The 26181-nt window shown below is 37.1% G+C and overlaps 1 protein-coding gene and 1 long non-coding RNA gene across 3 annotated transcripts in view; one reads left to right on the forward strand and one right to left on the reverse strand.

Moving 5' to 3' along the window:
- Positions 1-26181, reverse strand: part of LOC135841164 (uncharacterized) — a 264305-nt gene that overhangs the window by 173287 nt on the left and 64837 nt on the right. The gene's annotated exons all lie outside the window — the stretch shown is intronic.
- Positions 503-25925, forward strand: Ppn (Papilin). 2 transcript variants are annotated; one of them, XM_065357972.1, is made up of 33 exons: positions 510-990; positions 4170-4257; positions 8920-9137; positions 10179-10239; positions 10416-10495; positions 10823-10973; positions 11086-11209; positions 11985-12065; positions 12270-12448; positions 12561-12693; positions 13154-13350; positions 13617-13766; positions 13864-14043; positions 14145-14318; positions 14406-14588; positions 14913-15054; positions 15137-15246; positions 15373-15952; positions 16184-16336; positions 16505-16727; positions 16879-16980; positions 17182-17285; positions 17401-17649; positions 17739-17912; positions 18001-18177; positions 18262-18438; positions 18705-18835; positions 18941-19091; positions 19198-19427; positions 20737-20884; positions 21116-21565; positions 25303-25350; positions 25444-25925. In XM_065357972.1, the coding sequence occupies exons 1-33, from the start codon at positions 965-967 to the stop codon at positions 25602-25604; spliced, it is 5535 nt and encodes a 1844-aa protein (XP_065214044.1). In that variant the 5' UTR covers positions 510-964; the 3' UTR covers positions 25605-25925. The 2 variants fall into 2 exon arrangements, with proteins under 2 accessions (XP_065214045.1, XP_065214044.1); XM_065357973.1 differs by lacking the exon at positions 21116-21565 and having other exon boundaries at positions 503-990.

The following is a 26181-nucleotide window of genomic DNA, read 5'->3' on the forward strand; positions in this document are numbered from 1 at the left end:
ATGTCGTTTCTGAAACAGGGAAAATATTTTGAAACACAGTAGTACCAATTTTTTAGTCATTATTGTCAATTTAAAAAAAAAAAAAAACACCAAGAAAATTTGAATTTTTTCGCCTATTTTTCTCAATTCTTTTTTGAAATCGGCAACAATAATCAAAAAATGGGCACCATTGCGTTTCGAAACATTTCCCCTGGTGGCTGGTATCGCGCTCGAAAAATCCTCGCATTTCGGATAATTTTTTTTTTTGGTTCAAACGTCTAGAATAACTGGCCCAACAAACTAATTCAAAGTCGGAAGTCTTACATACCGCTAACCCATTCATTTCGATGAAAAGGAACACAGATGCGGACGCGGGGATACCGGGGGGTGGTAACGCTGCACCAAATCTTATTATACATACCTATTACCTACCTACAACACGTAGTATGCAGTGCAGTGTCTGTCTAACCCGATATGTAGAACTCGTAGTACGTTTAACTCTTACACGCATATGTAGCGTTAAGATGAGTTTGTATGGTCCTCTGATCCTCCATCATCCATAATCACTTGCAGCGGCAAAAGAAGAAAAAAAAGAAGAAGCGGCGGCGGCGGCAATAATTTCAACGTTTCAACGACTCTCCGCATCGTCTCGGTCCCATCCGGAGGGAATCTTTACATCCTGACGAACCAAGCCACCGCCACCACGACCGCGTAATCTTATCTACATTTTGTATGGTATTTCATTTACAAGCTCATCTCGTTTAGTTTTTAGTCAACAGTTAAGATTCGGACGTTTGGTTTATAAGGTCTTCGTCTTCATTCTCGAAAATCTGCGGCAGGTGCGCGTTTCGCGTTTCTCAGAGTTCGCGGTTCGCGGTTTGTGTGTGTGTGTGTTTTTTTTTCGCTTTTCCAACTCTTTTGCTTGGCTGTTGTTCGAAGAAGTGTTCGTGTATAACGTGTATGCGCGTCAGTGCACCCAACTGTTATGGATGTATTCAAATACCATCCCCGGTAAGTTTACGATGTACCTGTTACCTTTTATCTAAGATACCTGTATCCTTTCTGTGCTCTACATAATCCATCTACGAGTATGTAGATACCTTCCCATGTGTATCTATACCTATCCACTTCCCTGCCTACCTACCACTTACAGGGACTTGAGCCTCTTGTGTGGAAAAGGGGAGAAGGGAGCGAATAGGATTTTCTACTCGAAGAAATAGGTATAGGCATGTCACATCATCATTTACGTTTGATTTTCGTATTCACATCAATTCCAAACAGTGTGATTTGAAAAAGTTGGGACCTCGAGAATAGAAGAGGGGGACGGGGAGCGAGAGGAGGGGGCGGATACTCAAAGGACGATCTTAGGATTTATGCTGTCGCATCACCATAAACTTTGAAAATTCACGTTTCATAGCTACATTTTCTTCCAGTATTATACGAGGGGGATGTAACCTCAATTAGTGTATTAGAACAGGAGGAAGGGTGCGTGGTTTCAGAGTAATCGTGAAAACAACCTGTTCTCAACATGCACACTCAATTGAGACAGAAAAAGATTTGACATCTCATATTGGCGGGAATTTGACGTAGGTAGATCAATTTTACCTCACCACGCTTGTTTCGCTAAAATTAATGCTGAAGAGATATCGGCCCAAAAAACGTGTTTTGGAGGCTTGGATCATCCTCAAAATCCCCATTTTCGATCTCGCTTTGAATTTTGATCAAATTCAAAATCAAAGAGGTAGGAAGATCAACTAGATCATCATTCAGAAATATTATGAATTGCTACAGTGGACCTTCCCCTTTCAGAGTACCAGTTGCACGTTGGGTAAAATCATGATAAAGTTTGAAACCAATAAGTCGAAAAATACTTAAAATTAAATAGCTCACTTGAAATTATAATTAGGGTCTATAATATTTCATTTAGGATGAAAAAATAACGCCAAAATTGAATTCAGCGACTTCAGCCTCCCTTCCTCTCTAGACATGTATCATAAATTTGACCAGCTGATATTTCATTAATCCCAACGTGGCTATATTCGTCATGGGATAAATATGTAGATTCCTTTCTAACAGGATGGACGTACGTAATAGATGTACGTACACATTGTATATAAATGAAAATGTACGTAAACTTACGTTCATCTGCGAACGCAAACCTCGTTTCTTGCGGCACTGAGAGCATGTTACATAAAAAAAGAATGCCGCCGCTCCGCACCAAAGTGTTGAAAAACGCAGACCAGACATACGTAAACGGTCACATGCAAAATTTATTGTAGCTTCTCTTCTCGCTTTGCCCCATTTCCCAGCCTAGGGTTACGAAGCACAGCGCGGAGATCTTCGGTTTTCAGTCAAATTCTTGTAAAAATATTCTGTGTATTGCGGTAGGTTCGAATTTGGGGTGGTAAGCTCGACTTAGGGGCAGAGGGTCTGAAATTTCGACGTTTACTAGACGTTTTAAGCTCAAATTAGACGATTTTTCGTTTCATCAAACTTGATTAGGAAAAGTTTTTACTTGGGGTGTCTAATACTCCTATTTATCCTTTTTATCCTACAAAAGTCCTTTTCTTTGCCTATGACACCTTTTTGTCCTTTTAAGTGTCCTTCTTTTCAACAATTTCATCCAAAAGTCCTTTTTTTTCAAAATGATTTTTTCAAATTTTCAATTTTCTCTCTTTTTCCCCCTTCTTTCCGGAATTTTGAACATGTAGAAAAGGGCTAATTTGTCGACTTTTTTAGAACTTGAATCACACATTTTTGTGGGCTTCTACCATCGCTTCGCTCGGGCTATTTGCTCTTCTTTTTCCACTTTTTATATCTCTCGAACTTGAAATGATAATTTTAGATGGCTTTTGCCCTCGCTTTGCTCGGGTCCGCTAGCTTTTCTTTTTCGGATCTTAAATTTAAAAAAAAAAGCATAATTCAGATTTTAAAAGTTTGAAGCAAACTTTGTTTTTGTACCTCTCGAAATGCTGATTTACAAGAGCTTTTGCCCTCGCACGTTTTCGACGTTTGAAGACATTGGATATAAGCGAATAATTTGAATGTAAAGTTTTGCTTCGCCCCCTCCCTCCCCCTCTTAAAAAATCCCAAGTGTTCAAAAACTGTCCTGTTAAAAATCCTGCTAAAATTGCTTTGGCTAAAAAGTAAAAACTTGAATGTAAATTTTAAACCTCCCACTTTTTTGTTAGACACCCTATGGAACTGTTTAAGAAGTTAATCAATGCTGAAAATTGACGGAAAAAATTTCAAAAAAATATCGTCAACTCAAAAACCTAATGCATAAAACTTTTCAAAATCTAGCCCTATCAGCAAAAAGCTCTCATAACAAAATTTGTTCACTTTCAGAAGTACAAACCATTCATTTGGTCATTTTTCAATTTTACAATCTTTCGAACTTAAGATCTGTTCGGATTCGGAACACATTCAATATTATCGCTCAAGTTGGGCAAAAAGTCACACAAGACCAAATCTTTTGATCATTTTTTCAAATACTGCTACCCCACGAATAATTCAACTTTTACTTTTTAAAGGGTATTTAAAATTTTCTACGCAAACTCAAAATAAAAATTGCAAAAATATTATAAGAAATACCAAAACATCTGAAATTCGGTTCATATATCTACTTTGAGCTTGACCCCAAAAGGATTGACACAATTTTAGAGCAGATTTAAAGCCTCCAACAAGGGCTGGCTTCGGGTAATTTTGGAATTTCTTTCATAGGTACTTGGGATTTTCAACTTTAAAAAAATACACTTGTCAAATCGTCATTTCGAATTTCCCATTTGAAAATGTCGATCCTATGAAAATATTAAATTTTCAGCTTTCGAAGCTAATTCCAAGACCTTCTGAAGCGATTTAGTACTTACATTGAGGAAGTGTCGTGAAAGTTCTTCTAGGAAGGTTTCCACCCGTTCTACAGAGTGAAAAAAAGAGTCGATTTTCGAGCTATTTTTCGCCTTTTTAACCTTTATTAGTACGGGCTGTAGCCTCCCAATATTGATTAAGGGGTTCAAATTTGCTAAGTACAATGAGGAAGTGCCACTGAAGTGCATTTTGCAGTTTTCGAGTTATTTGCCCTTCAGAGCGGTCTATGTATCCGAAAATTTGACCATATTTTGGCAATATACCTTTTACCTAAGTCTACTATGTACAATGTACATAGACTAATTTATATTTTTGCCTTTCAGATGGTTATTATTGCTAATATTTTCGTGGACAATTGGTCACAACAGTGAAGCGGATGCTGCCACCGCCGAGTTTAACTCTCCACCGCATGTAAGTAATAAATACTTACATTTATATTCGAATGCCTCGAGTGAAATATACAATATATACACAGTCACTCAGAATAAATAGTTTATTCGTTGTTATTTACATAATTAATATTGGTAGGTGATAAGACAATATTAGTCGCTGCAGCTATCCCTACTACTGTGTTAAGGTTTTATTTTACCAATGTAGAGAACCGAAGACACGTACCCTTCAATTTTTTCAACCAAACGAAGTCGAAAATTCAGTATTAAGAAGTATACAAAAAATTGGTCAGTAACTATCCTGATTGCAAGAAAGTTGATGCAAAAGCATTCCAAAGGCTCTAGCACGGTAATAAGATAGGTGAATGTGTCCTTGACGCCGATTTTGATTTTTTTCTGCCAGAAATCTATTTGCACCAATGCGATTTACGACTTGCACAAGCTACCCCTACACTCTACAGGCCTACACAGATGAATGTGTCTGTATTTCGAAACTTCGATGGTCATCGCCAACGATGGCGACAGTAGCAGCACCATCATAAACATTCAACAACAGTCACGTAAGGTGTAGTCTGCGGCGGTGGTGGCTGTGGCGGCGGAGGCTAAGTAATTATTTCATTGTTGAAGCGCACAAAAAGGAATTCCAGAGAATCAGAAGCCTTAGTCTATTAGTTAGGCATCTAACGAAGGTCAGCATGTTCAATGTTGACTTTCAATACAGTAAGCGGTAAGCGCATTAACCGTATCATCGATGCACCTCTCCGTCGCACCCGCGCCCCCTCTCTTGCTACCGTCGTTAGGGTGCAACAACATCGATTACGAAAAATTCACTCAATTTATCAATGATATTGCCAATTTGCCACATTTTTTCGCGCCATATTCGCATTTGCTTTCATGGTAGTTCCGAGTGCTCATTTGAATCCGTTACAGAATAACATCTCGCCATTGAAACAAAATCATTACCATACCCATCCTGTTTAAAGCAAAGTCCAAATCTATGCCTAAATATCAAAGAATGCGAATACCAATACGACACCATGTGTTACACATTTGTTGTTCTCAAGTCCGAAATCGGCCAACGCCACACTGTGTACCGCGCTGTCAGCTCGTCAAAGGCGGAATCATCTCTACACGACTATGCACACTATGGTGCAAGGATCAATTGAAGTGAGGTCGCGGACACCAGCTTTCACAAGGGTGGTCCGCGCGTGTGAATGAGAGACAGAATAAGCCACCATCACATTAAAACATCAACTAGGAAAACGGTAGTTTTACAAGATCCTATCCTATACAAATTAATTGACACATTGGCAAAAACTCGAAATAACGTTACAGCAACACTGTTCTTCTCATCTTCACCGCAAGAATATCGTTTATGTTTTGGAAAATGAATGATTTTGGATGAAAGCTCTATCCTTCAAGATATTTTCAACGTGTTTGAACCAAATGAAAAACTTTCTCTAAAGCTCTTTCAATTTAAAAATGACAAATTTTTTCATTTCTAAGATTTTTGCATGTGCCGAACGAGCTATGAGCCCTGAAAAAAATGTAATTGGAAAGTGAATTTTCTGTAACTTCAGTTAATACGTAGTAAAATGTTGTTCATTATTCATTTTCAAAAAACTGAGCCGCAATTATTCCATTTCCCTTTTCTTTTTTCCTATACCTCACATTCACAAATAGACACAGACACATGGCTCAAAACCAATCTTATACAATACGTGTCAATCAATTGGCTCGTTTGGAACCAAGCTTGAAATACTTAAAAAGCCATCCAACTTCAGATTCAAAGTGGTACAGCTTGAAAACGAAGCATTCTAACGTAATGCAAAATTGAATAGGTATGGCAAAAGTTGCAGAGAATTAAATTTCCAACCATTGACCTGTCATTAGATTTTTTCCAGGACGCACGGTTTTTCAGATATTTGCGAAAAACCAAGCACCAGTTGAGTCCAATCTTGTTTACCTAAAGGAACTTCACTGAGGTTTCATGAATTTTTGTTTTTTTTTTGTTCTAACACCTTGAAAATATCTTAAAGGATAAGGCTCGCCTTATAGAGTGTGACTAACTTATTTATATATTATCGTATGATGGAAATTTTTTTCGTTTTTCCCGCTCCCATCCCTTGAAATTGTTACTACGGGAGAGAAACATTTTTAAAATTGCGAACTTTTTAGTTCCAACACATCAGTCAAGTCCCTACTTAGGTACGTAAAATCAATTTATATACCAATTTCAGCACCTATCTCCACCCGAAAGTGACCAATTTCTGACATTTTGGCTTTGAATTATATTGAAGTGGACGTTTAGATCTTAAGTCTGGCTTTCAAGAGCTTGTAATAAAATTAAGTATGTCAAATTTTCACAGATGACTTATTGACATTCTGACATCTTGTTATGTAAGATTTTTGAAAACTTTAAAAAAATTGTTTAGAATTCCTATCAATGGAATTTCATTTTTAGGTTTAAAGCAAAAACATATCCATGACTTGAAACTTCCCTCTCAGATGAGACTTTACTTCCATTTTTAAAAATTTTTTCAACTTCGGACGTCTTTATGTAGTTGGTCTGGTTGGTCAACAAGAAGTATTCTGCTCAAAATATGAACAAATTTTCAAATAATTTGTACCTACAGACATCAATTTTACATATATTTTTCGATATTTTTGAAATTTGGAGGCTTCATACAAGGGCACCAACATTATTTTGGAGGAGCGAAAGAGGATTTTCTTGAAAATGTGCTTATCTAACAGTTTTCTGTCCAGAAATGAAACATTTCCAAAAAATTTGTGCAGATATCAATCTCTCATTTTTTTGTTGATTTTTTTCAACTTTGGGGGGCTCAATATCATGGATCTCCGTACAAGAAAGCCAACATCATTTGAGTGTTCAACAATTTGTTCTTAAATAGGGGGCTGTGTAAGACAATTCTAATGCGGAAATGAGAAATATCTCTTTTTTTTTGTTGATTTTTTCAACTTTGAGGGGCTTCTTGGAAGAAAGTTTTTTCTTGAAAAGGGGATTATTCAGAAAAATTCTGACGCAGAAACAAAAAATTTTCATTAATTGAACTTTTTCTATTTTTTTTTCAACTGGTGGGGGGGGGCTGCCGGCGCAATTTTTGCTGATAGGAGAAAAATTAAAAATAGGGCATTATTTTTCAACGGAATTTTGCACAAAATTATGGCACATTCAACAAGTTTCTAAGCAATTTTCATTTTTCATAACAAGTATGGATTTTTTCATACATGATGTATTTTTACAAATTGAAAGAAACTTCACATACTACATTCCACGCAAGTGTTCGTTTTAGGTAACACACTCGCATAATGTACCTATCCACCAACTTCTGCATCATTGCCTGTAGGCCTACGCGTATACCTGTGAGGTGCTTGTTTTCAATTTTGTAATTTGTACATCCACCTTCTGTACCTCTTCCATACCCAATACGCGAACGTGAGTGGATGAGCGTAACGAATTGGTAAAAGGCTAATCTACATACTAATACATCTACATATTATACACACTTACAAAATACTACATCTCTACACATTAGAGTACCTTGGTACCTTCGTATGCTTTGATCGCTACCAGCGTTGTTCTGTTTCTTTTAAACTTCATTGCCAATGTCAATCGTCTCGCCTCCTATTCAGCGACAGTTCACCAACTCGGATTGCATATAAATACACAAGAGTTGATGGACTACACGTAACCAGATCTCTACCAAAAAAAAAAAAAAAGCGTGCTCAGAAATCTCAAACAGGCGTAAATATGTCATTTTTGTGCTGAAAATTTGAGTTAGTCACAACGAGGTGGACTGAAATCTATTCGACTGATCGTAGAACAATTCAAAAAATACAAATCCGTCCTTCCTCTCTCACTAAAATATTTTTGTTGTTTTTTTTTCGAATAACTCAGAAACGACCAATAAATTCCTTACGCTGGAATTTTCAAGGTTTTTGTAAGTCAATAATGACAACTACTGTACAAGGTAATAACCAGCCTCACTCGTCGGTGAAGAAAAATCTCGCCCCGTCGTCGCTTTCGCTTCACTTGTCTTCATCTTACAACTTATACAGGACGCGATATACGAGTAGATAGGTAGGCAAGCCTTTCAGGAAACGGATGGTTCAAAAATAAGTACACTAAACAAACTGCATTGGTGAGCCTTATACCCAAATTTCTAAAAATGAAACGCCACACGGAAGTCAACACGCGTATCGTACACCTACCGCATGTCGTAAATGTGTGACATACCTAGTACACCACATAGCACATACCTATAATACATATTATACTAACATCAACATATGTATAGGGTTGTAGAGTATAGTATTCATACGGTTAGTAGTAGAAAAGGAACCAGGTAATAGCTTTAGATATTTCAAAAAACTGTGTGGTGTAAAAAACCCGTTTACGTTGTGCTTGACAAAATCGCCTCAGAAAAGCTCTTCGTACTTGGTGAATATTCCCTTTCAATGCCCAATTTTAAGAAATTTTGAGACATAAGTAAGTATATTCGATTATTCAACCGTCTTTTCGGTATTTTAGGAATAATTTCGACAAATTACTCAAATGAGATCTGTTTACTACATAACATATAATAATAGAAATAACTTATAGGTTTTTTGGGAGAATACGAGAACCTATACTCATTCATCACCCACGTTTCTATTTTTTTAGGCACATCGACATCATCACTCGCTGATTCCAAGATTTGGAACCAGACATCGACGACAACACACTATCAACGCCGATATCGAGTATTATTACTTCGAAAGCGAAGCATTTCCGAGCTCCGAAGAGTACGGTATCTGGAGTAATTGGACCGCAGGTGCGGAATGTACTCGTTCGTGCGGCGGAGGAGTAGCCTATCAAATAAGACAATGTTTGTCCGTCGGGTAAAATTCTTTCTTTGTCAATAATACATATGTAATGTTCGTTTAAGAAGTTTCAGTGGCGTAGCCAAGGCGGGAAAAGGGGGTCATGGCCCCCCTTGCGAGCAAAAATTTGAAAGAAAACATGCAAAAATGGACGTTGATTTTGTTGTTTGGACCCATTTTTTCTAAAAATTTTCGCTCTCGCTTCGCTAGAGCAGTAATTTTGCCTTCATTTTCATATCACCACACATCACGATAGGTTTCCAGAAAATTACCCCTCATTTCGATTTTTCATGCCTAAAAATCTGGGTTTGCCCCCCCCCCCCCTTGAGAAAATCCTGGCTACGCCACTGAGAAGTTTGCAGAATATTGTGCCCAAAATTAGATCATGATTTTCGAGATTTCTGGAAAACTGTCAAAAAGGCCTGCAATTTTTCGAGAATACGACATTTTTTCAAAAATCCCGAAATTATTATACCCGATTTCGAGCAAAAGATTTATCAAAAAAAGCTCAACAAACATTTTTGTTGAAATATCCTAAATTCTTGCGAAATTCCAATCCGTTTTCTTGTGCTCAAAATTCTTCAAAAAAAAGAAAAATTGCTTAATTAATATTATTGTAATTCTCGTGAAATTCCAACCTATTTCGATGGGTCGCAGAATAACACATTTTCAAACATCTAGAAAATCATGACTCCGAGTTGAACTCAAAATTCTTGAAAAATGCTCAAAAAACATTCTCGTTGAAATATTCAAAATTTCCACGAGATTTTAACTCATTTTGATAGGTTGCAAGGTTACCATACTTTTGAAAAATTTTACACAATTTCAAGTAGTGATTTATTTTTTTTCCAAACTATCAAATCACTTATACCCCCTCCCCCTCCGTCATTATGTCTGCGTGGTGCTCCATACTATGTACATTACGATACGCTCGTTTAGTTGACTTTTCTATACTATCAAGTTACATTAAAATTATGGGTTCATTTTCATAATAACCTCTTTACCTTTATTGGCTGCGATGAAATATTGTTCATTCTATTTTTTTTCTTGCCTCCACAGGTCGAATGGATATCCAAACTGTAGGGGTGCCGCGAAGAGATACTTTTCCTGCAACATATACGTAAGTTGATGTTGATAGTGCTAATACATTATACATGATGAAGAGCAATTGCAATGAAGGGGGAGGGGACTGGGATACAAATTTGAGAAAAGTTTAGTATGTTGTACTCGAAATTTTATTCAATCATCTCAAGATACACTGTATACATAAATTCACGTTCAATCGTTTGATTACAGGACTGTCCGGATGTGGTGGATTTTCGCGCTGAGCAATGTTCTAAATTTGACAGCGTGCCATTCGATAAATATTTTTACACGTAAGTCGTAGTTGTAAGTGTATAATTCAATTTTCAAGTGACTTCTCACGTCCAAATTCTACTAAGTACTATTGATGTGTAGATTAGTACATAGATAGATTTTAGTACGAATAATCTAGATGTAAGTAGTAAGTACATTCATCATCATAAAACATACAACTAAATGAAATAATCAAACTCCGAAACGCCCACGACCCTCGCGTCACGTTATGTCGGCTAAGTTAGATAAACTTACTCGGATATCCGATATCCGTCATCTACTTGTACGAGTTAGCTATTACAAACACTATAAATATTATGGTCGTTTACATTTCTGTATGCTTTTAGCTGGGTACCATACACCAAAGGTCAAAATAAGTGCGAATTGAACTGTATGCCTCGCGGAGAACGTTTCTACTACAGACATAAGAAGCAGGTAATCGACGGCACAACATGCGATGATGAGAGACCCGACATTTGCGTAAATGGAAGATGCGTGGTAGGTGTTACATCGACACGTGCCCTTAATGGGAGAAGGAAGAATCCAAAAATTCTTAAGTATTCGAAAAAAAAATACTTGAATTAATTTACGCGCATGTATTTGTCAACAGCCAATCGGTTGCGATCGTTTGCTCGGTTCGCCCTTACGAGAAGACAAATGCCGAATATGCGGAGGAGATGGATCATCGTGCCAAACAATTGCCAGTCTTGTAACCAGAAATGATCTGCAAGTAGGTAAGCAATCGCACTTATGGTCTTTTATTTAGCGGTTATTTTACCATTTTTAACTTTTCTATATATTAAATTGGAGGGAAATGAAATTCAATGTACTGATTTTATGTCTTCATCGCTACTCCAGCGAATCGAGCTCAGTCTTACATTAAACTGTCCAAAAAAAGTACAAGATCAAAAATCGTAAGTTATTCAGTCTATCCCGATTCCGAAAATTAAGGGTAAGACCACTCACAAAATTCGTAGGACAGTTCCAGAAGTCCACCGTCTACAATTTTTAGGATAAGTGGAGCAATTAATGGCGGAGAAAGTTGCATAACATATTCAAACATCAACTTACCAGAGCAATTTTAGAGAAGAAAGCGTTTTTTCATTTTCATTTTTTCATCCCTACAAATTCACCCAGGGAGCTAAAATTTGGCATGCACATTGCACATCATCTAAAGAGTGCCCAAGATTGGCATTTTGGAGTTTTTGACTTTTCAATCCCTCCCCATCGAAGGTGAATTTTCCCTCTTTTCACAAAGTATTTTCTGTATTATCGCTGAAGCCTCTCAAATTCAAACAGGAGGCTGGAAATTACAAGGTCAGGTCAGCATTTTTTAGAGAAGACTGCAACTTTCATCCTTTTCTTTTTCTTCGCAAGTGTACGAGACGATAGATTGATTTATTTCAAAATTAAAAAGGGTTATGTTATTCGCAGTTATCTTTGCGCTGTGTAATGTACTCGTTAGAGGCCTAGCTTATCTTCACATTATTACGTTATGCTATTTTTCAGGTTATAATGATTTGATGTTGATACCAGCCGGCGCTATGAACATTAGAATACGCCAATTGCGATATTCTAACAACTATCTGGGTAAGTGAACGCCGTTCAAATGTACATATTATCATGACCAAACATACATCTATGTGGAAATTTTCATGGATTAGCTATTGAATAGATCAAAAATTGTCTAAAAATTGAGGAGGCTGTTCATAGAACTGCTGCCTGTTTTAAATCAGATCCGCTGTACTATTTCAATTTATCCAATTGCATTCATGCAGGCATATGTGTTTTCAGCGGTGAGAAATTTAACCAATCATTATTACTTGAATGGTGGATGGAGAATCGATATTCCGAAAAGTTTCCGTTTCGCTGGCACAATTTTTCATTATGAACGAATTCGCGATACACTCGGATTTCTAGCGATAGAATCGATCAGCGCATTAGGTCCGATCACCGAATCACTTTACATTGTGGTAAGTACATACTCGTACGTATAGTCAGTGTTGCAAAAATGCGAATTGTCAAAAAAACCTCCATCGTTCGATGTTTTCTTTCTAATTTAGCCTGTTCATAATATATTTTCAGGTACTATATCAAGAAAAAAATGCTGACATTGAATACGAATACAGCCTCACAAATGGTACGATTATATATACCGGTGAACCTTATCAGTGGTGGTACGATGAATTTTCAAATTGTAGTTCCACATGTGGCGGAGGTACGTAACACCTAATTATAAAAATTTCGCTTACTCTATAGATAGGTACATGATGATAAAATCAACTCAATTCGATCGTTGGGCCAATCCTCATCAGCACAAGATCGAAACTTGGCGTTAATTGAAAAATATGAAATGATTGGGCCTTATTCTAACAATAAGATAGTACTTTATGTACTGGAGCAGATTAAAGTTTTGAAAACGAAAAACAGAAAAAGAAAAGATGATGCTATGTGACTGACATATTGTCCATCAAGTTCTTCGGGGCACTGAGTCCAATATGTAGATAATTAGCTTTTAGATGCAAGCCTTCCAGCCCCCTCTCACAAATACTAATTCGTTGATTTTGGATCTAAGCCTTCCCATCCTCCCGTAGCTTTTGAATCCAAGCCTTCCAACCCCCCCCCCCCACAATATTAATTCGTTTCGAAGTTTGAAAAAAATTATACATTTGTAACAGGTTACAAGGCCAGAAAAGTATGGTGTGCTAAAACAAGCGATCGAACGGCTAATGTTAGCGACAATTTATGTGATCCGGGTTTGGAACCGATCAGAAATCAGACTTGCGCCCAAGATGCCTGCGCTCCTCAATGGGTTGTTGGCGAGTGGTCAAAATGCTCGCACATTTGCGGAAACAACGGTACCCAAAATAGGACGGTATGTTATCTATTGGGCACCATCCTCCAAAGGAAAATGATTGGATCTAATCAAGAGATCAAGCTCAGTCAGATCTGATCAGGTTCGATTGGAATCAGCTCTATTCAGGTCTGACCAGATCTACTCAGAAAAAGTCAGATCAAATCAGATCTCCCTCATTGGATCTTATCAGACCTGATCATATTATCCAATCATTTTCATGGACTGCCACTTCACAGACACTTGGTAGATGCCCATTGCTCACCTATGATGTTTGAAATTTGCAGATAAAATGTGAACAAAAACTCGGCAACGGTAAATCGACTTCGGTGGACTCTAATCTGTGTGAAACAAGTGACGAACAAAAGCCAAATACGACTCAACCATGCAACGTTGGTATACAATGTCCTCAGTGGTACGTGGGTCCGTGGAAAGCTGTAAGCATTAGCCTATCTTCAAGCTCTAGTGATAGTTACACTTACCAAGTTCATTTTCTCTCTAATTATTTCACAACCAACTATGTATTGGTTACAGTGCGACAAATTGTGCGGAGATGGTTTCCAAAGAAGAGAAATAAAATGTTATTACAAACTCAATGGCAAGATCAACATCACCGAAGATGCCGCATGCTCTGGTCCTAAACCAGAATCGGAAAAACCGTGTTTCGTACGACCTTGCGAGGGTGTAGATTGGATTACAACAGAATGGTCCGATGTGAGTAAGACAACTTTTGTGCTTTCATAATTACAATATTACTGAGACTCTTGGTTCAATAATTTCCTCTTGTTTTTTCAATTCTGTTGCTCTCCCAATAGTGTAAAGACAAATGTGATGTTACATTTGAAACGCGAAGTGCGGTGTGTTCAACAGCCAAAGGTAAAGCGTATCCAGATAAATACTGTAAGAAATCGAAACAACCCATACTGATAAAAGAATGCAATACATCATCTGCGTGCGAATACCAATGGTATGCGACGCAATGGAGCGAGGTAAGCTATTTCTACAACTGGAAGCTGAAACCCAAAAGTACTGATGGATGTTGCTTACAACAAAATAATATCTAATTGCTGTTACAGTGTTCATCTACTTGTGGAGCAGGACTACAATCGAGAAAAGTATTCTGTGGCTTCCTCCAAAATGATACCATTCAAAAAACAAACGATTCTAAATGCGATATAAGTAAAAAATACGAGGCAACCCAAATCTGCAGTGGCAAAGCGCAATGCGATGGTGAATGGTTCCATGGTCCATGGAGTGCAGTAAGTTCACATCACATCTTTTCACTTTATGGATAGATTAATAGCATAGAAAAGTTCCTCACCTCACAAGAAATCCAACATTTGGGCAAAGGGTGGTCCGAACCTGACCCTGGCCCATGACCCCAAGTATCTAGACTGAACCGAACCAAAACAGAATTACCAAAACCCCAAACCTTTACTTCAGAATATTGTCACCAACTTCACAGCCGCACTGGTTCAAAGAAGATCACTTCTCCTAATTGTCCCTTCTTGAACCCATTCAACTACATACATGTACATGATACACTATTTTCATCTCACTTATAAATTATTCGTTCACTTCAGTGCTCTAAAACATGCGGAGGAGGAAGTAAGAACAGAACGGTGCTGTGTATGTTGGGTAACAAGACAGCAGATGTTACCAAATGTAACTTGGATAAAATATTATTCAAAACTGAAACTTGCAATAATCAAGCGTGTGGAAGCGGTAGGTTCTCATTTACTGATGAGACATATTTTTGACTTTGTTGGTTTAAACAGAGTGGCTAATGTTTATAATGATTTCACAGATGAAATAATACCAGTTGTTTCAACGGGTACAGTGTCAGAAAATACTCCTGAAGAAGAAGAATGTGAAGAAAATGAAAAAGATTATGTGGTTACAGTTCCCAGCAATATGGTGAGTCTAGTTAAATTTCAAACGTTTATAATCAATGTAGCATTCAATGATGAAGGAAAGACAACTGTGTTTCTTAAATACCCAAAAATTACCGTACCTACTTCAGTTTGTTTCATTCTGTTATAGGATTCTAAATCAATGTTTACCATGTCAGATGATGTTACTACAGATGATTCAGTCATAAAATTCTTTACTCAAACTGACTCAAGTTCAGATGATGGGATGTCTTCTGCCACCGAATTCACACCAAGTGATCAGTCGTCAGCTGGAACTGATGATACTGCTAGCACATCATCCAGTGACATTACAATCACCGAAACCACATCTGTTACAATAACATCCGAAAGTAGCAGTAGCAGTAGTGGTACCAGCAGTAGCATTGATACCACCAGTTCTTCTCTCGAGACCAAAACAACTATGGCTGAGGAAAACACCAGCATTTCTTCTTCATCAACTGCCCCAGACACAACCGCTTCAGACACCAGCAACAGCAGTAGCACTCAAGACTTAAGCACAAGTCCTTACACCACACCAGAGAGCATCAATTCATCATCAGATACAACAACCTCCAGCAACTATGAAACTACTACTACCATTAACAGCAGTTCATCCAGTGATTCTACTACAATGTCTAGTTCTTCCTCTGAAACTCCATTCTGGACCACTGAAAGTACCTCTTACAGCCCAGAAGGCAATAATACTATAGGTACCTATTTAGTACATACATACCCCCAAAAAAGTTTTCAGCCCATATTTTCAACAAAAAAACAAATTTTTATTCATTATTGCAATTAGCCCCAATAAAAAGTACCAATACTACACACATCTCACTCACCTGTTTTTTGTGTACTGCATCTGCAGCATTGCAACCACAATACTCTCAACTACCTATATACTCAATTTTTTACATAACCCACATTTGACACTTATGCTTCAGATTCAACACAAGTTACAAATCCATTAACCAGCACTGTAACAATGAAGACTACCAAGCGGCCTTGCAAGAAAAAGAAGCCGCCAAAATGTGAATTGACTGAATATGGATGTTGCTTTGATGGAATAACCCCAGCAACTGGACCTTTCAGTGCAGGTGAGCAAGCAACTCCTCGTGGGTTGAGCACATGTATAAACTTCACCATTTGTAACAGTTGCCCCTTGCCTCAAGAGGTAGCATATGTCAGTATATTGCATCGGAGAGGGATAAAATACCATTAAGTGCAGATTGAGCTAATCACCAGTCTGTGATTGAATGCTTCAGGTTGTGCTGAAATATCAACTTGTAAAGAAACGAAATATGGCTGCTGTGCCGATCAAGTTACACCAGCCCAAGGCCCAAACAATGAGAACTGTGAGGAAATTGATTGCCAACTTACTTTGTTTGGCTGCTGCCCTGATAAAAAATCTGCAGCACTTGGAAATGATAATGAAGGCTGTCCCATTCCCACCGAATCTACAACCAATCCATCCAGCAGCAGCCGTGGGTGAGTGTGCAACATCAAATATGAGTATTTATGCAGTCTAGTTCTTTTTTTTTTTTTCATCAAACATGCCTACCTCGTGCCAAACCAATTGTGAAATTGTATATCTATGGGTATATTATTGAATATTGAGATGTAAATTCTTTTTCCACAGAAACATCTGCACTGGTGCCCACAATGAATCAGCAGAATGTATGACCACAACAATGACAACAGAAGACTTTACCACACCAGATGACAATTGTACAACTTCAGAGTAAGTTTCAGTGCTTGGCAATTGGTGTGCAGGTAACAAGTCAAATACATAGGTACTCAAACAAATTATTGCATTAAAAATGCATCTATTGCAGTCAATCTGCATTTTCAATGAAAACATTGTTTGGCTTTTTTGTTTCTTCTATGTATATCTACTCACATTTAAGTCTATACTAATAAAATAAAATTGTGGTTTTGACAGATTTGGTTGTTGTCAAGATAATGAAAATATCGCATCTGGGCCAAATTTCCTAGGCTGTCCAGAGTTTGGTGAGGGTTCTGGAGGTGATGAAACTACCATCACTGGTAAGTACATAGAAATAAGCACTATCTACATTTCCCAATCCAGTAGATAAAACGTGAATTACACAAGTACTTATATTGACCTGCCAATGTAATTTTCCCAACATTCTTGTTTCAGTCGATTACACTACTGAATTCAACTCCGCACAAACTAGCGAAAATGATTCAGTAGTTACTGTAACTGAAGATGAGACTACAATAGTGTCACAGACATCAAAACCATCAACTTGTTTGGACAGCGAATTCGGATGCTGTGCCGACAACAAAACTGCAGCTCTAGGTGCTAACATGGAAGGCTGCTGTTCAACTACTTCATATGGCTGTTGTCCGGATAACATTACAGCAGCCACTGGACCAAGCTTTGATGGTATGTGCTATGCTCAATATTCAATCTCAAATCTAGACTAGGTGAACTACAGCAGCAATGGTTTTTCATTTATCTACTTGGAATTTCAGGATGTGGTTGCCAATACTCGACATTTGGATGTTGCAGCGATGGTAGGACAGCTGCTCCAGATGAATCACGTGTATGCCATTGCAATGCAACTAGATATGGTTGTTGTCAAGATGGTTTTCAAGAAGCTCAAGGTGAAAATTACGCAGGGTGCTTGGATATTTCAAGAGCAGGAGGTCAGTTGTCAGTTTAGCGTATTCCTTCTCAACATTTCCACTTGGTTTCCACAGAAATGACTTATGAGGTAATTTTTTTCTGTCTCAGAAATTTGCATTCAGCCGAAAAATAAAGGTTCCTGTCGCGATTTCACCGTCAAATGGTTCTTTGATACTGAATATGGAGATTGTTCACGGTTTTGGTATGGTGGGTGTGATGGAAACGACAATCGTTTCAAGACGCAAGATGACTGTAGAAAAACATGCGTGGAACCACCAGGAAAAGGTAATGAGCTACTCAAGTTCAAATCAGTTCTACTTGCAGTACTCATATTGAATTGTTTTTACGATTTTTTTTGCTGCATCACAGTGGCCTGTTTCCTGCCAAAAATAACCGGACCTTGCGATGGATACTACCCTTCATGGTATTACGATGGAATACGCGGGCAATGTTTACAGTTCATTTATGGAGGATGCTTAGGAAACAACAACAGATTCCAAAATTTGACTGAGTGCGAAACTTCGTGTTTGCAAGCCGATCATTCTCGTAAGTTCATCTTTGTTGAATCAATACATATACCTGTGAGAAAATGAGACATGATGGCACATATTTCAAAATTTTGACTCATGATGAGGTTCTGGGCTCCAGTGATACATAAGTCTGTATTCGGTTAGGGAATTGCGCGAGTGACTGGGTGGGTTGGGGTGGAATTAGATGGACTGTGAGCGATTGAATGAATGTGCCTACGTCATAAACAATAACAAATTTGCCTTTTTTTCATAGTCTTAACTAAAGGGCACGCTTGGTTTCAGCTCGAGCACCACGGATATCCAGTTCCGAAGAAACTGATGTGACTGTTGAAGAAGGAAATTACGCGACCCTACGTTGTCGAGCAAGTGGCTTCCCAACGCCAACTATATCGTGGAGAAAAGATGGCTCAGAGGTGAGTAGCGTCGAGAAAAAAAAAGTTTTATCGAAATTTGAGGCATCAGGGTCATGGCGGTTGTTTTTATAAAAATGTGCTAAAACTTCGACATCATGCTTACAGATCGATAGATCGCTTGATCGATACAGATTCAGCAACGATGGACTTCTACAAATAATTGGCACATACGCTGGAGACTCTGGCACGTATACTTGTACCGCTGAAAACGGAGTTGGACGACCAGTGCAACTGAATTTACGTTTAACAGTAAAACGTTAGTACTTTGAGCTATGTACCTATTTACTTAAAAAATGGTAACTTATTTGCAAACATCGAGATTATGATGAATTTGCGTTCGTTCGTCTGCTTTCTTGTTTCAGCTCGAGTGACAGAATCCGAAACCCCAGTCACGGTTACACCACCGACACCGCCAACGCCGCCACCGCCACCCACACTAACAACAGTAGACATGTTCTCCAATAGACCCCCGAGAATAGACTCGTCTTACCCCACCGATATTGCGGCCGAAGAAGGAAGCTACGCTACTTTGAGATGCTCGGCAAGTGGTTTCCCACCACCAACTATACAATGGCAACGAGGAACGACCATAGTAAGAAAACATAAATACACATAGGGAACAATGAAAAAAAAATTCTAATGAAAAAATAATTCCTGGAGGTCTATGCGAATTAGTAGGTGGGTCATTCCACGTCAATTCGACCAAGAAGTGGTGGGGGGGGGGGTCGGCAATTTTTTTGAAATTTTTAATGTGGACAGACCTTCTGAAGAGATGACCAATGGCGCAAATCGCAGCCCTCTAGACCTTTTTTGAAGGCTGCTTAGGTGGTGTCTTAAGTTTTCAGTGAACTTGAAAATCATCCATTTCTGCAGTGGATTATTCGATAACCGCGATAGGTACCTATCAAAATGGAACTTTTCCCAATAGTTGGGAGTTTTTAAAGGCTTTTTGGTGATATCATAGAAATCAGTGTTACCACTTTTTATAGTACGAAAAATTAGCTCGAAAAATTTCATAACATAGTGTTCATGTCGTTCCGTTTCTCAAAAATTCTGAAAAAAATCTATTATGGAAAACTTTTCATGCTGAACAATATATTAAAAAATTGGGATGGCATTACGTCGCAAAGTCGATTTAAAAATATTTAAAGTTTGCAAAAAAATCCAATTTTTTGATTCAAAACATGAAAAAAAGTTTTGATTGGTGAAGAAAACGAAGCGCGAGAAAAAACGATAGAGAGGTCCTTAGTACAAGATCGTGAAACAGCTGCAAAGAAAAAAGGATGCAAAAGAAAACGAAAACGAAGAAAATGAAGCACAAGAAAAAGCGATAGAGAGGTCCTTAGTACAAGATCGGGAAACCGCTGCAAAGAAAAAAGGATGCAAAATAAAACGAAACCTTGCGCCGAATCCTGTTTTACAATGCGATGAAAGCATCAACACTATTAAAGAAAACCAGCAAACTCGAAAAGAAATAAATGAATCGATCAAAGAATGTTTGTTGGCAGATTCAAAATTGAAAACTTTGAAATATGAACTGCTGCTTCGTCAGAGTCAAAATCAAAATACAGCCAGTGCTTCAAATTCTGGAACTTCATTGCATTTTCTCGCAAACTTTCGATTTTTTTAAATCGACTTCACGAAATAATGCTATCCCAATTTTTAATACGTTTTTCAGCATGAAAAGTTGTCCATATATTTTTTTCAGAATTTTTGAGAGTCGGAACGATTTGAAACTTTTCGAAATAATTTTTTGTAGCAAAAAAAATTGACAACACTGATTTATATGATATCACCTAAAAGCCCATTGAATCCCAAAAATCGATTAATTGTCCATTTTTGATGCGCAAATTACGACGAACTGACCAGCATCCATTTTAACGCTCTGCTTTAAAATACAGATCGACAGATCGGACGGAAGATACAAATTGAACGATGGAGTCTTGCAAGTGATCGGTTTGTATAGAAGCGACGCTGGTTCGTACATCTGCATCGCCGATAACGGAGTTGGCCAACCCGACCAAAAAGAATACAGACTAACCATCACAGGTGAGTTTTCATTCTACATAGCATACCTACCATTACCTATTCCATGTAGTTTCCTTTGCATTTCACATCTACAAGAATGACTGCTAGAAAGACCACACAAGCAGGTATATGCGAGAAGTTGAGAATGAACGAGTTGAAAAAACATCAAAAAATTACAAAATTGTAGGAGTAAAAATAAAACCTAGGTAATCTTATCACAAGTTTACAACTCGTATACTCGTGCATGTGTAGACGGTGTGAACAAATCGGCCGACATCATTAGCGATTCTGTACCGAGCGTGGTGGTAACTCTCGACGCTCCTACCATACTACACTGTTACGCGTATGGTTATCCACGTCCCACGGTTCTCTGGTGGAAACAAGATGAAATAATACCGCGAAGTTCCATTCAATACGAACAACGAAGAGATAATTCGTTGATAATTCGACACGTTACGCTGAAAGCTTTGGGTCCTTACACTTGTCAAGCTTATAACGGTTTGGGCAGAGCGGCATCTTGGACTACAACACTGCATGCTGTTGGTCCTGCTGTACCTTTAGATCCCGAAGACTTTAAATTCATCATCTACATAGTGCCGCCACCTAAAATTCCCCCGGTGGACCCGTCAAATAAACCACCGGTATATGAAGTCACTCCGTATACACCGCCGTCGCATTATGATCCCAACGTTATAACGCCAGGTAGTACCTCTCTATTACCTTCACCTAATCGAATGAGCATCGTAGGTTTTCATACTACATGTCACATGTAGCAACATTCACGTAGGTAGTTACTAGTTAGGTACACCATTGCGGTAGTTCTAGGTTAGCTGTGTTGTGTGTAGTGTACGAGTATAGTCTAGCTGCGCATCTAGAATTGAAGGGCTTCATGGAAAAGGGGCCTTAGTAAATTTTTTTTCACTGATTTTTACAAGTTCAAATGGAGTTGAAACTTTTTTTCTAAAAATAATTTAAAATACATTCAGAATTGTAAAAATTAAAAAAACAAAAAAGTTTACCAAGGTCCCTTTTTTTTATGGAACTTTTCAATTACGACATAACAATGTAGCTAGCTGTTAAAATACCTAGTAGGCTATATGCACTATCATAATGTGTAGGTACACTTAAACTCAGGTACAGGGTGCCCAGAAATATCGTGAACACCAAAGAAAGTTTTTCATTAAAAATATAGGTTGGCAACGTGAAATAGATGCATATGATTGGTGGAAGGTTATCTCTCCAGTCCAACAACCAATCATGCGCTATCATTATTATCATTCGCTGTGACCAACCGAAATATTTAGAAGAAAACTCTTTTAGGGGTACACGATATTTCTGGGCACCCTGTAGGTAGGTAGGTAGACTAATATTTGCACACCTGTTTTCACTATATTTCAATCACACAAATTGGCTAGGAAATAGCTTCTGTAAATCTAATAGGTATCCTCAAATAGGTACTAGTTCCTCGTAATTTCTAAATCCAAACGCAGGTACAAAAACTAATGGTAAATCGAAAAGTAGCAATTGCAAAAACTGGAATTTTTTTGGATAGTAAAGGTAACAGAAATTTATGCTTGAGAAATCATTTTGGAAATTTGTTCCTCTTGGAAAAAGTTATTAAAGTTCCGGAAATTACCTGTAACTTACTAAGTATTTCTAAGCTAAGAGAAGCTGGTTTCTCAGTTGTTCTCGATAAGAACCCTCGAATCTTAGATAGTAATGGAGATGTTTTTTCTTATATCGTTGAACATCAGAACAGATTATACTCTGTCTATTTCGGAATTAATGTAAGACATGACTACCTAGATTTCTCTAGAGTATTTAGTATGTACAGTCCAAATTCATTGTTGGATGATTGGCTCGATAGTTTAAACGATGACGATTCAGCTTCAGTTTGTTATGAACCTGAAAGGAAAAAAATAAAACTCGAAAAGGAAAAAGGTATCGGTTTGAAATTCGTTGATTTGAAAAATGATCCGAAAATATTACAATAATTACTTACCGTATTCGGAATTGTATGTTTTGGTGTCGGTTAATTGATTTTGTTTAATTATTTGTTAAGATTAAGAAAAAGTTTCGGCATTGTTAAAATTATTATTCGTTTCGTTATTCATTTATACAACAGCAATTTTCATTGAAAAAAGCATAAAATAAGTTGAAAAACGTCATTTCAATTCAACCATAAGAAAAGTCACAAAAAATGTCTTTACTACTGGTTTATACTTGATACAAAATGTATTATGAAACTATAAAATTGGCATGAAAAAAGTTTCAAACCGAGAAAAAATTGATAAAATGCCAAAATTTATTCAAAAATTGATTAAAAAATAAAAAAAATTGGTACGCAAAATATATTATATCTTTGAAAATTTTACAAAACAGCAAAAATATAAAAAAAATTGCTTGGAGCTGCCAAAAAAAATGGTAAAATTGACTCATAAATTGTTGAGATGAAATGCCAAAGCTCATCCCCCCCCCAAAAAAATAAGTTGAAATTGAAACAAATTAATGGAGTAGGTAATAAGAAAAATATTGCATGGTAAACCGAAGAGTATTATGAAAATAAGGCATTAGTGTTATTCCCTGGTCCTAATGGTAACTGGTTACTGCAATTGCTTTTCGCTTATCAAATTGCTTTCAACGCTTTAGGACGTTGGTTTGAACACTCACATTATTTTCAGAATGAAATGCATGAAAAATCAACAAAATTGAAGTGATACTTGAAAATGATTGAAATTCAAGTTACATTTGAAAATTTTCTGCAAAACTTGGAAAATCGGTTCTTAGTTACTTCTTAAGTTTCACGATTGTTGACACATTTTCTGTAAAAGGTCAATTCATAATAAGTGTTCTGAAATTTTTGCATGACTTCACATAATTTTCAGACATATTTCTAATTTTTCTTCACGACTTTTTAACCATTCTTATGCAAACTTTAATGCTTTTTAGATAATTTTACTTAAATTAATTGATATTTTGTGTAATCATTGCATTACTTGAAAAAACTCCAGCACCCTTCACCAATTTTCTGAAAAAATTTGTCGATTATCATAACGAATCGTGACATTTTCTTGGTCATTACAGACAACTGAAGTTGATTCGTTCGCGAACGACTCAATCAGAGGGGATTAATCGATCGCGAATGAACGAATAGTAACCACTTAATCAACAAAAATTGGAGATGATTCGTATTGAGAACGATTTGCTCAGAAATAATGAATGAATCATTCGAGACCGACTGAATCGCTTGAGAATCAAATCACACATAATACATTTCAAAACAGAACATTCTCCAATCTATTAATAACAATCAGCAACAGTGAATGATTCGTTCGCGAACGATTTGCTCGTAGGATTAAAATCGTTCGCGAACGAATGAATCACTTGGAAGCTAAATCAAATAATGCTCGAAAAAAAAACACATGACATTCTCCGACTTCTCATTCATTAATGAAAATTGTAAATGAATCGTTCGCGAACGACTCGCTTGAAGATGAAACATCGTTGCGAACGATTGAATCACTTGGAAAACAAAACAAAACATTCTTCAATTTATCGATAGTAATTTTTGTTGTAGTGATTTATTCACGAACGACTTTTCTCTACTCTAACAAATCGTTCGCGAACGAATCAATTATAAAAAAAATCAAAATCAATAATTGATGGCATGACAAAATTCTACAGTTCTAAACCTGTTAATTGTCATTAAAAATTGAATTCAGCTCGTTCGCGAACGATTTCTTCAGAATCAACAAATTATTTAAGAACGACTGAATCAAGCAAAATAAAATCCAACGAAAAAGATTTTGAAAAAATTCAAAGTTTTTCTCTCTTCTTAACAAATCGTTCGCGAACGAACGAATTACAAAAAAATAAAAATCAATTACAAATTCGACATTTTAATCCTGTCATCAAAAATTAAACCCAATTTGTTCACGAACGAGTTTCTCAGAATCGACAAATTATTTTAAAACGACTGAATCACTACAAAATATAAAGTTTTTCAAGTCCATTCACGAAAATTAAAGATAATTTCTTCAGGAATGATTTTCTCAGAGGTACTCTCGAGAAAATCAGGTTGCTAAAATGACCAATTTCCATCATTTCGAATGAAATTTTACGAAGGAAAAAAAGGTTTCAAAGATATTTGGATTCCATTATCGACAGCTATCAAGACAAAATTCATGAGAACCCCTAATTCCAATAACCAATTTCATAGCCTATAACCAAAAACTGTGACCAAAATTGGTGAATTCCATTCTTTTTATACGGAATAAGAGTAGCTTTATAAAAAATAGTAGGTACCTAAGTAGGTAATCTGTAAATTATTGTATCCACATTACATAAGAAGAAGTACATACATAGGACAGTTGCATAGGTGATTAAGCAGCAGGTACCCTGTAACTTAAACGCTAACACATTTTTATTCTGTTCAACAGATAACCGTCCAACAACATTGACAACACCAACTCAACCAACGCCGCCAGGTAATTTGTCATTTTTGCTTAAAATAGGTACCTTGCCTACACAGAATTCGAGTAAGATAGATGAATAATTACTCTCATTTGATGTCGTTTCAGATGTTTACATCAATCCCAACTGCACAGATAATCCATTCTTCGCCAATTGCGAGCTAATAGTGAAAGCGAACTACTGTAATCATAAATACTACGGCAAGTTTTGCTGCAGATCGTGCACCCTCGGTCTACAAATACCATTGGACGTCAACGAACGGCGGTAGTGTTTCAAGCTGAACAAAAACTAAACAAAACAAACTATTCGTTCATCTAGTTTGAACGACATGCGTATAAGACTTTTGGTTCGCTTTTCAACGGTAGATACTCGACAAAATATCACAAGAGTCTCTACTTCTAGTCAAACGCAGAACCTCATAGCCTTCTGCTACGGTACAAAATAGATAAATTATTCAATTCGGAATCGTGTCGTTCCGGACATTCATCCACTCTTTCCCTTTATCTTCCCTCCCCTCCATTTAATTTATTTATACTAGTAAAAAATCTTTTCAAATTGTTTATTTTTGTAATAAAATTTAATAAACGTTGTCGAAGTTGAATTAAAAATCCATCGAACAAAATGATGTAACTACAAGAGACAACTTTCGACTGGGATATTTTTTTGCGCTACCTGAGAAAAAATCTGTCTATTCTATTTAGAGATGTGCAGCACGATTTACTTTTCACACTTTTCACAACTTTTTACACTTTTCATTTCACCAAAATTACTTTGAAAAGTGCACATCTCTATTTCGACTTCTTTGGAACTGAAGCGGATGTGTCAGTGGGCACTACGGTGAGTTG

Source organism: Planococcus citri, chromosome 3 (genome assembly GCF_950023065.1).
Source record: "Planococcus citri chromosome 3, ihPlaCitr1.1, whole genome shotgun sequence".
Taxonomy (NCBI): Eukaryota; Metazoa; Arthropoda; class Insecta; order Hemiptera; family Pseudococcidae; genus Planococcus; species Planococcus citri.